The following is a 19,085-nucleotide window of genomic DNA, read 5'->3' on the forward strand; positions in this document are numbered from 1 at the left end:
AATTAATTTCAATCGATTGACTATCGGTTTACTGAGTGGCTAAATGTTTGTTTAGTGAGAGGCTCTTAAGTCGTTCTTAAACTAACAAAGATAAAACTACATTTAAAATGCAGAATCGCATCACATAGCTTGCGGTAATACTTCAAACCAACAAAATATAACAATGCATGATACTAATTAAGTAGAGAAGCGTCTAGAATCCATACCAAAATATAATCAAATCACATAGTATATCTATGTATGTTTTTCTCTAGAATTTGTTTAACTCATGAACTTTTTAATTATTTACTTCATCAATATCAATTGTTCTGTAAACGATATTAAATATATCATTGTTTTTTTTTATATTTCACCAATTACTAATGATATTTTGCTTTTAACATAATTATGTTACATTGTGTTGTATTTCAATTTAAAAAAATATATAATAAATAAATATGAGACAACATCACATACATTACTCTGATCCCAATGTAAGTAGCTAAAGCACTTGTGTTATGGAAAATCAGAAGTAGCGACGTTCCCCCAAACACCCAGACCCAAGACAAAATAGAAAACTATTGATAATCTACATTGACTCGGCCGGAAATCGAATACGGGACCTCGTAGTGGCGTACCCGGTGTACACACCACTCGACCACGGAGGTCGTCAAATTTATAATATATCTTTATAACATCAATACTGTCACATATTTAAATTATACAAAGGTTGTAAAAATAAAATTCTTTATATATTAAAATCATAAAATTCATTAAATTAAAAATTACCATCGATGTATATTATATCCAATGTAATTAAGGTAGAAAATGCGCTATCCACAGCGTCTGCTGAATTACTTTCCTAGTAAGGAATATTCTATATATATAACTTTCTATATATATATTTCTATATATATAATATTCTATATTATATAACTTTCCTAGTAAGGAGTATGACAGTATTTTTTTAAGTTAGTAAACTTAAAAAAATACTGTCATACTATGCACGGATAAGTTTTTACGTACAGAGCGGTTCGCCGACGCCTTTTACAAGAACAGAATTAAATCATGGCGCCGCCTTTTTAATGTTTTTGTATTTTTAAACTTAAGAGAAAACTTCGTACATAAACCGCATTACAGAAATCTTTTGTTCTCTCAATTGGACATTTATTTTTACAGGGCTCTTGCTTCACTCGATTCTGTCTTTTATTTTCTTATTCTCTAATACGTGATTCCGATTTACATAATGATTCAAAACATTGATAAAAATACATACTTAAATCATATAGTCTTTTATTAATTCACACTTGTTACATTTTTTAAGGTCAATGAGAATCACCAAAACTGGTTCTATTTTCAGTTTCCGGAAACATATAATGTTTTGCGGATAATCTATATTAATACTTCTTATAAATGTGAAAGTAACTCTGTATGTCTGTCGCTCTTTTGGTATGAAACTCCAACTCTAAGGAAAGACATAGGCTAGTTTTTTTGCCTAAAACATGACAACCAACACTCTAAAATGACAGCGAAGTCGAGGGCGACTGGATAATTGTAAATTAATTATAAATACAAGAAAATAAAAATGACTCATTATATACATATATATTATAATTATTTAAAGCTTTCGAGACGCGTTTCAGCAATTTAAACATAATGTTTTGGTAATGGCGATCAAATTTTTTATTATAACCTCGTCCAATATTTCTCAGAATTAGGTACCAAATGAATTTCATAAAACTGAAGTATCTCGTAAGGTTCGCGTTGTCCGATTATTTCAGTGCAGCGTGTTCCCATTGCAGTAGAAATGAAGACATTACTAAAACGGAGGTAGATGTAACTCCTGCAGATGACGTCGGGAGCACGGAGCTCCCAGTCAGCTCGTGACCACGACAGGTGCTCCGTCGAGACGTTGGATAAATAATAATAAGAAAAATGTATGATCGCGATTGAAACGACAATATAATTTAAAATGTTATACTATAAAATTTACATGATAATTTTTGTTTGATTGCGATTTATGTAATTGAAAACGATAATCAACATCATTGCGTTTTTTAAGGCTATTTATTTATTATTTAGACTAGTAAGAATTTTCCGTTCTTTAAAATAAATTATTTGTTAAATTGTAACAATTTAGTAAATTTAAATCAAGAATCATCTTCTTTCATTTTCTGCCCATCGACGGTTGGAGATCTTCAAAATAATATCATAATCGATATTTTATGTATTGCCATCGTCCCAACATCACTAGGACCAAAATCGCCATACGCGTTATAATTGTTATAGTAAATTACATGGGTTGCGAATTTTCTTCTCATCGATTCGCAGATTCTGTAGGTTTTTGTCGTTAGTTCATAATGTAAAATATTTTCTTTTAATATAAATGCGCTTAAATATACTAAAACTTGTAAATTTCGTTATTTGAATACAGGTAGCTAAATACATACATTTTTTTTGACGACCTCCGTGGTCGAGTGGTATGTACACAATTTTTCATGGGTCGATTCCCGGCTGAATCGATGTAGATTATCATTAGTTTTTATCTATCTATGTTGTCTTGGGTCTGGGCGTTTGTGGACCATCGTTACTTCTGTAGCTACTTACATTGGAATCAGAGTAATGTATATGATGTTGTCTCATATTTATTTATTATTTATTTTAATATGCTATAGAAAGTTTGTAGGTGTTATAGATTCTGAGATTCCGTGATTAATCAATGACTTTAAGTCAAGAGCTAATCAGTACTTTAATATAAATATATAAAGATATTATTAGTCTATCATTGAATGATTCGTGTAATGAAAAAAATACAAAAGTTTTCTTCAATACAGAATAAGAGAAACATGTAAAAGGCGGAGTGATTTAATTTCGTTCATGCAAAAGACGAGACGGTTTCTCTGTGAAAACTTGTCTTCATAGCAATGTGACAGTTATTCTAAAAAGAAACTGAAGATTCTTTTATTGAATTTTATAAATGTAAAAGTATTTCGTTGAGATGCTAAGTGCAAAGTGGCTTTAGTGTTTCTTGCTTAAATAGTATTTTTTCCTTATAAATTAAAAGATAACGTCATAAATGTCCAAAACTATTTTGCGAACTTAGTTATCATAAAAGAGGAAAGACGTTTTATTCTTTACTAGCTTCCGTCGGTGACTTCGCCCATATGGCATATATTAATCTATGAAATAGCCATTTGTATTTTCAAATGAATCGAGTAATTGAGTTACTGACGTACAAACATATAAGCTTTCACCTTTATAATATTAGTGGTAGTATTAACGGTGAGATTAGTTATAGATATCGGTATTGCCAATCTATATAATAAAAATTAATTTTAATAAATACGAATAAATAGGTAGCACCCACTGTTACAGACATTGCTACTGTAAGAAATATTAACCATTCCTTACGTCATGAATGCTCCACCAACCTTGGGAACTAATATAATACGTGATGTATGAATGGTACCAAATCAGATGAGCTTTACAAAGCCTATAAACTACTATGTATCATATAAGGTGTCAGTGGAATCCAAATTCCAAACAGGTAGTCAAATTAATTAATCATATCTTCCAAAATTAAATTTCAAAAGTGTTTAAAGAACCCAGTAAAATAGAGTATGCTAAGACTTTATCTCCAGCTGAGCGGTAGGATATCAAAGTCACGGACTTATAAGTGATACTAACTGATAAAGCAAATTGCAGTTGAAGAAAAGAATACAAAATCCAATTAAATATAAATAAGAGGATATTACAGCAAAATATATAACAAAGTCATTAAGGACACGGTTTAGAACACCAAGACAAATTCTAAGATACACAGAAACAGCAATAAAACCAATTGTTGTGTCACGAACATTTGACAAATATACCACAGAATACTTCGAGATGCGACGACGAACATAGATCAGTGACTACTAGAAACGCTTTAGAAACTGCTGGTGAAATATTTTTTAAATCGTTTAAAAAAAGTCACTTCAAAAATATTTATGACTTTTTTTATCGAATATATTCAGATATAACTAGTAGTCACCTAGGTTTTGTTCGCGTTTTAGTGTGTTATCTGTCATGTTTCAAGCAAAATAAGTATTCTATGACCTTTCTTCGAGTTCAAGTTTGCTACATACCAAATTTTATTAAATTCGGTTCAGTGGTTTGGCCGTGAAAGAGCGACAAACAAACACGCGTAACAGACAGAGTTACTTTTACGTTATTATATTAATATAAATTTATTCAAAGTAATTAATCTCTTGCAGAGATAGTTCTGGCAAATAAAGCTTCATTTGACAAACAATGAATAGTTCGATACTCAAAAGTCATAAAGAACTTGACATTTAAAACATTTCAAGATTTTCCGTTCCTTTCCTCTTTAAGTAACGATACACATGTATAAGTGAGACAACGTATAAAATGTCACCCGCTCAGCTAGACCACAGCACCGCATCGCAACAATTTATAGCGCGATAGCAGACTGCGGTCTGTAACGCACGCATCCTGAACAGAGACTTACTTTGCCCTGACATTATTTAAAAAAAAATTAACCTTCAAATAACGAGCTACATCTTTTAAGTCCAGAACCCAAGGTTACGTAAATTAAGTTTTGGTAATTGATAAAAAATTTCATGGAATGCCCGTCAATTACGATCCGAGCTACCATCGCTTCTAACAAAACTAACTTTTTAATGTTAAAATGTATCAAGGTTGAACCGAGATGGCCCAGTGATCAAACCCAGGCAAGCACCGCTGAATATTCATGTGCTTGATTTGTATTTATAATAGAACTCTTTATAGTAAAGGTAATCGTGAGGACACAGCGTGTATCTAATTTCATAGAAATTCTGCCACATGTGTATTCCCACCAATCCGCATCGGAACAGCGTGTACAATACGTTCCAAACCTTATCCTCCAAGTCAGAGGATACATAGGTTGTCTTGTCATTGTACCAAATGTTTTACGTATTTAGCGTTAGTCGACTCCACACATGCGCTGTTCTATGGCACACGCACGACCTGTTGCGACTGAGCTGCACTGGATCCCTTCCAGTGCTTAAGTGAATTATACTCAAATAAAGCCATTTTAGTTATCGTTTACATTTTTCAATTCGCTGCCTCCCAGTGCCAAGCGATTATGTTTGCCATATAATGTACGAGAATTTACATTGTGTTTTGTTTGCGAATTTTAAGAATGTGGATTTCGTAACAGATATACTCGGTTAAAAATGTTTTGTACGGCTTCATTTCATTTAAAATCATTTAATGTTTGTACTCTATTATTATGGATACACTTATTTTTAAACTAATTGCGTTTTGAATTCGTCGATTTGATATACCGATGACAGACATTCTCGTATCTGCTAAAATACTTCTTGCTTAATATTAGGTTGGGGAAAAAGTCTTTTCGCATATAGTATGTATGAACTTGTAATAAAATCTCTTTGGCTATACCATTTGTATCTGGCTGGTTTTGGTATCATTAAAAAGTTTTAATTTTAAAGAAGGCACTTCCAAATTCAAATTAGGAATTTGTGTGATTTTCATTTGTTTTAGTTGTTGTTAAAATGAGTGAATCTAAAGAAGAAATTCGATACATTTTAAAATTTTACTATAAAAAAGGTAAAAATGCAACTCAAGCCGCGAAAAAAATTTGTGATGTTTATGGACCTAATGCAGTATCTGTGAGAGTAGCGCAAGCTTGGTTTAAGCGTTTTCAAGCCGGAAATTTTGATATCAAAGATGCATCTCGCTCTGGTCGCCCTGTTACGGACAAAATTGAAGAAGCTGATAACTGGTGATGAAAAGTGGATCACATACAAGAACGTGCGAAAAAGATCGTGGTCAAAGGCCGGTCAAGCTTCACAGACTGTGGCAAAACCCGGATTAACTCGCAACAAGGTAATGCTGTGTGTATGGTGGGATTGGAAGGGCATCATTCATTATGATCTGTTACCGCCCGGCAGGACCATCGATTCAGAACTGTATTGCGAACAATTGATTAGATTGAAGCAAGAAATTGAGAGAAAGCGGCCAGAATTGATCAACAGAAGGGGTGTGGTTTTTCACCATGACAACGCTAGACCTCACACATCTTTAGCCACTCAACAAAAATTACGAGAGTTTGGCTGGGAGGTATAAATGCATCCGCCATATAGTCCGTATAGTCCGAATAGTCATTCTCTCATTATAATCAAACATCATTGATTATAATGAGAGAATGACTTAAATTATTAATCACTAAAATTATATATATATGTTACCAACGATTAAGAAAGTACATTAAATGTAGAATAACTAGAAATTAATTCTATAGTTACTATATAGCAACTCAAAACGATTAAATACAATAATAAAACGACTTAAGTACAATATAGACTTATGTCATATATTTAAGGTTTACATAAATGTACGAGTTTGATAATATTGTATTTTCATTGAAATATTCGAGCCATTCATTGGATCATTAAACCCTTTCTTTCATAAAAGCGGCTCAAAATGTCAGCTCCATAATTAAATATAGAAAAGGTTAAAATATTTTAATAGAATATGATGTTATTAAAGACAATATAAGGTGAAAATATAAGTGGGTTCTATATTTGTGCCGCCTGACAAAATATACTTTTGAAATTATAGGTTGGCAGGCAGACTGGCTAAAGGGTCATTTGACCGCGTGTCCTCAAAATAATACAGTGAGAAATATTTACAGATATTTGTGTCTTTATTCACAATGGATCGCTTACTACAAACCGGAACACAACAAGACTGGACACTGCTATTGGGTAGTATAATAGAGTACCACGTATCGAGATGGCCCAGTAGTTAGAACGCGTGCATCTTAACCGACGATTGCAGGTTCAAACTCAGGCAAGCACCACTGTATATTCAAGTGCTTAATTTGTGTTTATAATTCATCTCGTGCTCGGCGGTGCAGGAAAATATCGTGAAATAACCTGCATGTGTCTAATTTCATATAAATTCTGCCACGTGTGTATTCCACCAACCCGCATTAGAACAGCGTGGTGGGATATGTTCTAAACCTTCTCCTCAAAGGGAGAGGAGGCTTTAGCCCAAGAGTGGGAAATTTATTTAAGTCTGTTGTTTTTGTTGTTGCTGTGCCTTTGTTCACAATGGATCGTTTACTTCAAACCGGAACACAACAAGACTATGGATTGCTATTGGGTAGTATAATAGAGTACCACGTACCACCAATTAATAGATTTAAAAAAGTTCATTTGACAACTAAAATTTCTAGTTACGTGCTAGCGATTGGTTAGTTAAGCTTCATCTACAGATGGCTTTGCGGGAAGTATAAATCGAATTCCACACGAACGAAGCAATGTTACATACAATTCAGGTCAATTTAAGGTATTTAGTGTATAAAAAAACTACTTACATTAGTCATTGCACTTCAACATATGAAGATTAATACTACTATCAATTTACAATTGTTTTTAAAGTGTAAGCAAGATAATGTATCTATCTCATTCGCACCTTCCCGTAAATATCGTTAAAGAACGGTACCAGTGACGTTTTACTGTTTCTAATTTCACCTTCACGACACGGCGTTACAGTCAAGGCACGTACTATGAATTCTTCGTAGCTCACAAACTACTTCCATTACATATCGTAAAATGTTATTTTTAGTCTTTATTATATTCTGTGGAACATGGCCCTTAACACAGTTTTAGATGTGAAATGGTATGTACCTATTTTAATTTGTCTCAAAAATTACGATTCTATGCTCTCATTTAGTTATGATAATATGATTTACTTGTGTATTATTTTCCTTATCAAGCAAAAACTAAATAGACAATGGTAATGGTAAATGGTATCTTAAACAGTAGTAATAGGGAAGAGTGAAAGGGATAGATATATTTCTTTTCGTAACGTATTGTTATGACACTTTTTTTTAATATCCTAATTAATTTTTTATTTTCTGTAAACTATAACTATAACTGTAAACTATAACTTACAACAAAAATCACTGCAATTCGATCCCTATCATAAATTTCCTTATACGGGAGTAGACATCCGCTTAAAATTTAACGAAACTTTACATCTGATATGTTACCGTTTAACACACTAGCTTGGAACATTGTGTTTTATAAATTTCTCGCAGGTAAAGCCGCAGTTCCAGGGAGTTATAATATATAATATTTATTATAATAATAACACTTTGCCATAGTACGACGAACGACGAACTTTCATCTTAGATTGTTTGTAAAATATTCTTTTAAACATGAGACTGCTTTGGCTGTATTTATTGCCCCTGGTCTTATCATTGCAAGACGCAATTTATAAATATATTTAGTAACGTTTACAATATACTATTTCTTAAAGGTTGGCAACGCATTTGCAGGTGTTGCCAGATGTTCACGTTCGGTGGTTATTTTCCACCAGGTGTCCTCCTATACCAATAAAAAAAAAAATATACAAGGGACCCGTCCAGGCATCGCGCGGGTCCAAATTACTTACAAAGAAAACAATATAATTTAAAATATAATTTATACCTTTTAGTTCTCACAAATATTTTAACGATAAGCTTATAAGAATTAAATTATTAGTTTCAGAGATTGCTATCTAATAAAAATATTAGTACATATGAACGTATAGATAGGTAACTATATATAGAAAGCGTATTTAAAATCGAATCATGAAATATACATGTATCCAACCCAAATATTTATTAAAACGAACACGTAGGAAGACGTAGGCTTGTTTTTGTTGTGATTTTTCTATGATCACGTACAAAAACAGACGTATGCTTGAAATCCCCAAGAGATAGCTCACGGGTAAACCATTTCGTATTTCTGTATGAAATATACATGACACTTATTCACGTTTATTTAACCATACATCTTATAAAACGGTTCGACAGTTGATACCAAGAAGTTTTGTAAATGAAACATTCAGTAAATGTTTTAGCACAGGTCACAGACCTTCTTTCTGATTGATGAGGAGGTTGGCAGTTTGTTTCCAAAGCTCTCCGTCACCGCCGAATAAAAGTAGCCTGTATATTTCCCAATGCTGGGAATGACTCCCTTTGTGTATACCTTCTGCCATGCTGCTATCATTGTGGTGGATACAAACATGGCAAAATGAGGTCTTAATAAAAAATGTGTAGATTTCCTCCCGATATTTTCACGATAAAACACAAATGGCAATTCAGTGCTTGTCTGGGTTTGATAACCAATACTTCAGTTAAGATTTACGTCTTGTAACAACAAGGCATGACTTCACTTTGCACAATAAAAGTTATCAGATCTTATCTCAATCGATTGGTAGATAAAAAATAAAGATTGATTATGGTTAACAAAACCAATGTTGTTATAAAATTGTCTTAATTTGTATCCCTGTACGTTTGGTTGTGTGAAAAAATAAAGCGAGGTTGTAGTATTTTCGAAGCTTTTGATACAATAACTAAGAAGTCTTTCAACTGATATATATTACCTACAGAAAGTTTAATAAACATAATGAAAAAGTTTGTAACAAAATCGTTAAATATAATTATTTCGTCAATTAATTATTCATTCACTTATGAATGGAAATATCGCAACATTTCCATGCATTATCTGTATATTGCTGTATATGTATAAATAATATCATTCACCTCAATTCTTGATACTTCTAAATGTGCGCGTTTTGTTGCTATAATTCTTTTTAGTCTTGAACAAATGGCAAGTACTAAGGAAATTATAGATTACTATCACAAAATGACAACCCATAATTTTGAGATGATGATGAGATTATGGACACACAGGACACACAAATACCCTCTAGATGAATCATGAGTCATGAATCCAGAATTACATGACAGCTTATACAAGAACACTACTTAACAAAGATAAAATATAAATTAAGAAATCATCAAAATGAATATATACTTCATTCAAGTAGGCTTTTGAATCTTTATTTAACAACTATATTAAGCGAAGCTACCACCGTCGTAGTCAGTGCATAATTTTCGATATCATTCGCGATCCAAAATTAAAATTTGGATGTTGCCTACCAATATATTGCATACTGTGCCTTTATTAAACTAACATAACAATAGTCAACGATTTCATATAACAATATGAACAGCACATCTGTAGAGAATTAATAATATATATATTGTATAAAAATGACTACCATTGTTGTATGCGATAAACACACAAACAATTGTATATGTATTTACATGATTCATCCGATGTAAAGAAATTTTGGAATAACTATAATTTTAATAAGTCAAATATCTTTCCAATAAATAATACAACATACTATACATATATATAATCTTATTAGTTTTAATAAATTTATTTCATTTCATTTACAGAAATAACTTGGATTTCTCTATGTAATTTTTTTTATTAGCATATTATCTGATTTTAACAAAGAAAAGGCGTGAAGGCGTTCATTTACTTTCCAATGTGTGTTAATACCTGTAAAGCTGCTTACTTTATTACAACCTTTTGCACACAATCGCTTCTTAACACGAATGTGTGGCGCCGACATAAGGGTTGACATTATTTAAAACATTATTTTATAATACTAAGTATTTAAAAAAATAATTAAAAATTAATCCAAATGTAGTTACAATATCTTAAGCCGTTCACATAAAACCTACTGGTATAAATAGTAAAAGTTGTTTAAGGGTCACTTGTACATTTTTAAGACCAGGCAGTTAGCCTATCGTAAAATTTCTTTGGAAATGTTTTTGCTTAATTGTTGATATATATATACTTGACTGCTCTTGTCTTCTATATATTCTATATAAGACAGTATTTGTATTTTAAAACTTGAAAAACAGTAACCACTAGTTTTCTTGTCAGTTCTTTTCGGTAGAATCAATATTTCAAACCAGTGGTAGCTTCACTTAATATAGTTGGTAAATGATTTAAAAGTGCTCATAAAGAAATTAAATATATTTTGAATTTGATTTTAAAACGCTTTTCAATTTATACATTATATAACTGAATACATATTATACAATGTTAATAGTACATTGTTATTTAGATATTATCACTGTATTCTCTAAAATATCCATCCTAGTCATAATATCTACCCGTTTTGGGTGTGCTGGAAGAAATCTGTTCAAGGGACAAGCTTCCCATTAGTAGTACTGCGTTTTCTTTACGTGTCTTGTAGGTGCGCTTTTATTATCCTGGTACATATTAAGTGGAGTTGAATGCGAGCTTTGTGATATAATATGTAATTAATGATCGACAGACAATGAATTAAACAAACCATGTTTTAAATAGTGAAAAGACAAGGAATAAAATTGTTTTAAAAAATATCATTTTTATAAAAACAATGTCTTAAATAAAACGAAATAATGCTACATAAACTCACATATAATATAGATATATAAATATTGTATTTCAAATTCGACTTTTAGTTACATAAAAGAACTTTTTACCAAAAATAAATAAACAATTACGAATATATTTTACGTAAATTTATTTAATTAATACAATAGAAAATATGATAACTGATAATGGAAATAAGATCGATAAGTGTACAGAAATTAAAATAAAAGAATAATTGTACTAAAAACATACTTTAAAATGCTGTATAATAAATATATTTTATCTATACAGACATATAATGACGTAATAATAACATGAAACACTTAACAACATCATATATGAGGCGCTATAATCGAATAAAAAAAACCCGTTACGATTTGTACACCCTGTGCGCTAACGTCATTATTTATGAAAGCCGTTATGGGCTAAAAATTTCTTACGCTTGAATTATTTAATCTGCTTTTCCATTAGGGTTTTACGAAATGACACAATTTATATTCAGTGCGTAGGCTGGGTTCGCGAATATGACTTTATGGAAAAGATTAGAGGAGATCAAAAATTAAAATACTTACAGCTTTGTATCGTATACGTTTCCACCTAGCAATATTGTATATATATAAAATGACGCTGTTTATTTAAATTATATGATTTTGTACAAATATAGAACTTAATTTCTTTAAACGATATAAGACGTTAGGGCTTTGGTCAAGCTCGTTTGGGTTAAGATATACTCATCAAATATTCGACTGCCAAACAGCTATGATCAGCATTGTTGTGTTAAAGGTTGAGTGAGCCACTGTACAGGTACAAAGGTCATGACATCTTACTTCATTGGTGGCGTATAGGCAACGTAAGGCATGTTTAGTATTTTTAATAAACTTATGTATATGGGTAGCACTTTAACACGTCCACCAACTAGACTATTTAAAATAGAGATATAAAAGTAAAAGAAAGAGATGGTTATATTTTTAACAGTTTATATTAAGCTGTATTAGAAAATGCATCAAAAAATCAAATACAAATAAACAAACTCTTCAGGTTTATAATAAAAATAATTCGAAGAGGAAAGTTAATGAAAATGTATGTAATAATGTTTTAGTTTTATAAAACTATTTATCATATTTTCAAATGTATGTTTTTGACAAGTTCTAGAGTTCTATAACGTAAAAACTTTACGACGACAGCGGAGAATATTAAAACGACAAAAAACAAACTGTACAGAACATAGAAATTTTGCTATTCGAATAAAATGTTATTTTAAGCATTTACAAGGATTTTACACTAAATTGTTTCACGTTTATTAATATTAATATTACAAGTCGAGATGACTTCGAGATTAATGTAGATTTTAATAAAAGATTATGGATTCGAATCGCGGCGAGTAATTCGAATTTCGAATTACTTTCAATGAGTATTTTTTTTGTTTTAATTCATCTTATGCCCAGTGATTAAGTATGTGATGTTTTTCTGACGACCACGGCGCCCAAATCAAGAGAGACTAATATTACTGCACGAGATTTTCTTAGGGCATAAATGTGTGCCACGCCTCCCCCCCCCCATACACAACCCTCATAATCCAATAGAACCAATACAGCACGACCTGATGTAGATCAGCCGCAGAACCAACGTTTTAAGTGCTTACTGCTTAGGAGTGTACAAATAAATAAATATGAGACAATATTACATACATTACTCTGATCCCAATGTAAGTAGCTAAAGAACTTGCGTAATGGAAAATCAAAAGTAACGATACCACAAACACCCAAGACTACATAGAAAACTAATGATAATCTACATCGACTCGGTAATCGAACCTGAGATCTCGGTGTGGGCTACCCATGAAAACCGGTGTACATAGCACTCGACCACGGTGGTCGTCAAACAGACTTCAAAATATTTCGTCTGAAGACTGAAAAATCCAAAACTTTTTATCAGCTCGACCTAGGATTTGAACCCAGACTCTCGAGGCCGGATCTACTAAATCATTGAGGCAGTCTGAAGGATAACATTTGGAAGTAACCTCAGTGTAACGAAAAATATTTTGTTTTAAGTTTTATAAAATAATCCACTGGCTCCATGACGATACACTCATTATGGACGAATCGTTTTATGACATAAATGAAATTACTTTCGTTGTTACTGAATACAGCACAGCGCCTGAATATAAAGTAGTGGAAAATTTTACGTTCCCATTAAATTTTGTAAGGTGAAATTACTTTATGCCGGGGCCCTCAGAACCCTTATCGCGAGATTCAGTTAATTTTTTCAAGGGTTAAAACGCTGGCCGCATTTAAATTGCTTTAAAATGTGTATTATGCGATTTGGGAACAAATTTCAACAGTTATATTACTCGCCTTTTCATATAATAATTTAATTCTGAAATTATTGTTACATTTATGTTTTCAAATTGTATAATTTTGTTTGTATTATAGCTAGCTATGCCCGCTACCTTGTACTGAGTAGCCTGAGTTACTTCCTATTATATCAGTTATCTGCCAGTGAATGTTCCGTCAAAATCGGTCCATTTATTCCAGAGATTAGCCGGAACAAACAGACAGACAGTAAGACCGACAAAAATTGTAAAAAATGTTATTTTTTATAAATACATATGCATTTGGTAAAAAAGGGCTATTTTGATATTACAAACAGACACCCCAATATAATTATATATATATATATAGATAAACGGACCTAGAGTATATATTTGGAACAGAAGAAAGACTTAATGTCTAAATATATTCTATGACTATCATTTTTTGGCTAATTAGAAAGAAATATGCTTATATTTCTATAATAATTTATTGTCAATACAAATTGTCGATTTAAATTTGAATAGAGGTTACTGTGGATTTATAACGCCGCTTAAAACAATAAATCTCTTTCTTTAGTGGTGAGAGATAGCTTTGCCAATTTGATTTACGATATTTCTTCAAACGTTCAAAAGAGACACACTATTATTTAGTGTCAAAAAATGAAAGATAAAATAATACGTCAATAAATATGTATTACTAAATTCGAGTTATATGGATTATTTAAATTTTATACATAAGTTTGGCAAAGTAATTGAGTAATAGCCTGTAAATATTGCACAACTGGGTTAAAGTCTCCTTTACTTAGATTTCTTTCCATGACGCTGCTCAAATGCGCAATGGTAGATACTAATTTGGCAGAATTTCATAATAGACGCAGGTTCTCTCACGATTCTTCTCCTTCACTACCAAGCACTAGATGAATGAAAACACGCCACTGAAAATTAAGTGGGTTTGAACCCGCAAACATCGGTTTAGAACTAATCACTGGACCATCTCAGCTCCTTAGTTATCGTTACTTATATATAATTTATAAGTGCATATTACCTCCATTGAAACAATCATAAATTCATTTTAATTTACTATAAACACGTAACAATATTAATTATTATACAAAAATATAACAAACTCGTACATCAATTTCAAGCTAGAAATACAAATAAATTAATCATAGAAGTTAATATTTTTTTAATATAATAACTAATAATTATACATAATTTAAATAATTTCTATATTCATAATGTACATATATGGCAACAATTTAAATTAAATAATAGCCGCAATAGAGGTTAATTAATAATCACGAAATAACAAAAAAAAGCAACGTTCATAATCCGTGGTAGTTACTGCTTATTGAAAGTAGTAGTAAAAGTCTAAATACTTAATTGATTTTAAAAAATGTAAGTGTAGTTTCTACAAAATATTTCAGACGTATCACACAAACTCACAATGAACAGTCTTTCTTCTTACGAACTTGATTACAAATAAAACATAATCACAAACAAATGAGAAATAAAAAAAGCGTAAACATTTCATCATTTTTCTGAGTAATATAAAAAGACAATCAAATACCTATGAAATTTCGCTCCGAACTATTCGAAGCTGCGCTCACATCAGCAATATTTTTTAGTAAATAATATTTCAATTAATTAAAAAGATATGTTTGCATTGTACAAATTTACATTGCACCGTAATAAAAAAATATAAAAACGTCAGATCGAATGTACATGTACAATAAAATAATCCGAGCTTCATGCCCGATATCCAATCATGAAATTTGTTTACTTAAAATAACAAATCATTCGGCTAACCGATAAATCCGACTGCGGAGGGAAAAAAATCTCTGCAACAATTTAATGGCAGGTGCGTTAAAAATATTCATTTGACAGGAAAGCTTTTATTTCATTATTGACGTGAACAATGAATATCACTGAAAGTATAAATTTTTCCACTGAGATTAATAAAAAAAAGCACATGTTACATGTGTTTCTCGTGTTTTCATCAGTATTAAGATTTTGTATAGGCATATATTTTAGGTTGTATTTTGTTATACTGTATGGCATTAGTAATAATTTTTACTTAAGAAAACATGCAATACAAAAAAGGTAATAGGGCATTGTGCAAGTCCACCGTGCAGTTACCGCCTACTCATCGAATCTACTACCAAACAGAAGTACTTGGTATTCTTGTGTTCCAGTTTAAAGGTTATTGAGACAGTTTTATAAAACAATAAACAATTAATTTCCCAAGGTTATGCATTAACAGACTGTTAAAACATCCCATAAGTCAATTTAATAAAAATGAAAATATAATGGTAATACCTGTCTCATTTAATTTACAATCGTAATACTTTAAAACCTCAGCGTGAAGTTAAAAGAATTACTGAACAAACAAAACAAAAGAATTAAAGTAATAATGGCAGCCCAATATTCCATTGCTCTTCTCTCATATTTTATTGTGAGATGCTCTAGTGCGATTAAAATTTACCAATAATACCGTAACCTTATACATTAAGATTGCTTATCACTATAAACAGATATAAATTGTAAAATATATGAAATAAGTTAAACTCTTTTTATATATACAAATTGAATAGCCCGTATCATTATATAGCCCGATTAAATAAATACAAACATGTCAGCGGAGAATAATTATTGAATGTTTAAACCATCGCAGTCGAATCACGTACGAGCGAATGCAATTTGCTAAAATTTTATTTTGCCGATAAGCCCTATCTGATTTTCGGATAACGGCGCCATTAAAAACTGATAAGTTTTTAATACAAAGCTTATGTGCTTGAAAGGAACTCTTTACAAAACTATTGCTTTAAATATACTACAAATTACTTGTTTAATTAAAATATTGTCGATTAATAATAAATAATAATACATACATACATACATTCCTCTGATCCCAATGTAAGCAGCTAAAGCACTTGTGTTATGGAAAATCAGAAGTAACGACGGTACAAACACCCAGACCCAAGACAACATAGAAAAAAAGTTTTACTATATCGACTCGGCCGGAAATCGGACCTCAGAGTTGTGTACCCATCAAATCTTCATATTCATCCAATTCAGTTATTTCTGATCAAATTATTGTTTACCCTAAATTAGGAAAGGAATTTTCATTTTTTCAATAAATAAATATATTAACAAAAGATTTTATTTCAGTAACTTAGTAGGACAAGTAGATACAGTTTACCTTTGTATCAAAACTTTTTGAATATATATATATATTATAATTTCGCGTACTAGCGAACGGGGAGTATAAATAATATGTTCTATAATGATATAATTTATGTGTCTATAATTGCATACAACATTTTGAGAGGAACCAGTGTTTAAAGTGCAATCATCATTTCAGATGTACAGTCGGGGTAAGAAAAAGTTCTTCACCTTAACATCTATTTTCGTGTGCTCAGTATGAGCGGTAATCTGCTTCGAGATCGAAAATGACATATTGCGTCGCAATGATTTGATGCTTAGATTCAAAAGGTACTAAGAGTTTAAGACTTGATAAAGGAATCAAATTAAAAACTGAAGAAGGTTTTCTTACTCTGACTGTACATCTTAACCGATGGCACAAGACAGCAACACTGAATTATTATGTACTTGATTTATGTTTATGATCATTATTTTACAATTGATTACAATCATCAAATATCGCAAGGAAACCTGCATATTTTAAAGTAATTTTGCCACATGTAAATCCACGAACCCACATTGGAACACCGTGGTGAAATATGCTCCTAACCTTCTCTTCAGAGGTAGTGAAATTAGCCTTTGACATTTTAAGGTTGTTACTATTATTATTTACAACGCTTAGAATATATGACAAGTAAATTCAAAAAGAATAAAATTCCTGTCAAAAACAATATTGTGTTTGTATTCACCGTAGCTCCTATCAAGCTTTTTAATTAAATTTTCCTTTCATATGGCTTTAGGTAAAAATACGATTCGGCTAGTGAGGAATTTATTCGCTCTCACGCTCCTTTCGTTTGCTATTTTCCATAAACCTTTTTAACTGGACATAACTAACAGTAGCGGCGCGTCAATATTCCACTGCTGGACAAAGGCCTCTCTGGTTAAAGGGAATATTTACAGCTTGCTTTGTTGTATTGTAATGTGTTTTTTCTTTTGCTATGCCTGCGACCTTGTACGCGTTGAATTTAACAATAAAAATATATTATTGTACTCCTTATTATACCAGTTATCTACCAGTGAAAAAAATCCAGTGAAAAAGTGAAATAATCTCGGTTCCAGAGATTAGCCGGAACAAAAGACAGACAGACAGTACAACACGTACAAAAATTGTAAAACATGTCATTTTGGTATATATACCGTGTATACGTACATATACACTGACTAAAATAGGGCTATGTTAATATTACAAACAGACACTCCAATTTTATTATGTATGTATAGAGTATAGATGTATAGATAAGGAGTAAACATAATTCGCTTTGAAACGATAAACTGTCCTTGCTAATATTATAATCTCGAAAGGTTGGATCTATGGATGTTTGTTATTACATGCTATAATTTATAAAGATATTTTGTAAACTTACACTTCAAGAAAATCCTTCCTAGGCGACTTTTAATGCTTAAAACCTGACAACCAACTCATAAAACCTGAACAAGGCCTAGGGTTAAAAATAGTACGTAATATACAGCAGATTTCACCTGAATATAATAATAAGAAACTTTATTTGTTTAAGGTATTGCACAAAATATCATTCGATTTTTAAAACGTATATACATATTAATGTTTATTGTTTTAATGTCTTATGTAAAACACAATAAGTTATTCTCTATATAAGACCGAATAATGTGTGTTGAGAATTATTACGAATAACATTTTAATTTTTGTATGTGATTAATATTGTCAATAATAAATGATTATAATGTAATCTTACCCCAGGCAACGTCCTTTTTTCATGGAGTGCGGATTGTGCATTTGATGCACTTTCTGGATTAAAATATGTCAGGAATGCACACCCTGTAAACAAAATAGAAATATTTAAGTAAGTTAATAGAACAAATCACAGAGAAACATTTACATAAAATCTATTAAATACTTATTGAGTTACATTATTGAAAGGTCTTTTTTTAGTCAATCAATATTACATTTTATTTTTTCCAAACTTTTTCTTTCGTCATTATTGCTGTCTGACTTTAAAAGACAAAAAAAGTGAACTATAGAAACTATAGAATTCCAATTAATGCAATCGCAATGAGACCTTATGGTATAGTATTTTATATTTTGCGTTTTTGATGCAAAAATAGAACTTATTCTACACAATTTTTATTAAAATTCAAGAAGAATTTTCAATTAACTTCGTTACCACATCAACAAACTAACCAACAAATACACTCGGACAGAAAAAAAAGCTTTGAAGTCATGTTTAAAAAAAAATCGCCGAGGAATCGAAACGAACGGAAATTCATAGGCGCAGGAAATGAACACGTTGCAATACAAGATGGTAGCGATTTACCGTTGGACGTTTGAATGC

The 19,085-nt window shown here is 31.2% G+C and overlaps 1 protein-coding gene across 1 annotated transcript in view; it reads right to left on the minus strand.

Annotated features, from left to right (window-relative positions):
- The window catches only part of LOC124531984 (CUGBP Elav-like family member 4), a 703,320-nt gene that overhangs the window by 617,949 nt on the left and 66,286 nt on the right, over positions 1-19,085 (minus strand). The window contains exon 3 of the mRNA XM_047106589.1: positions 18,489-18,571. Within this exon, the coding sequence (XP_046962545.1) occupies positions 18,489-18,571 (83 nt within the window). The remainder of the gene's footprint in view (positions 1-18,488; positions 18,572-19,085) is intronic.

Source organism: Vanessa cardui, chromosome 8 (assembly GCF_905220365.1).
Source record: "Vanessa cardui chromosome 8, ilVanCard2.1, whole genome shotgun sequence".
In the NCBI taxonomy this organism is placed as follows: domain Eukaryota; kingdom Metazoa; phylum Arthropoda; class Insecta; order Lepidoptera; family Nymphalidae; genus Vanessa; species Vanessa cardui.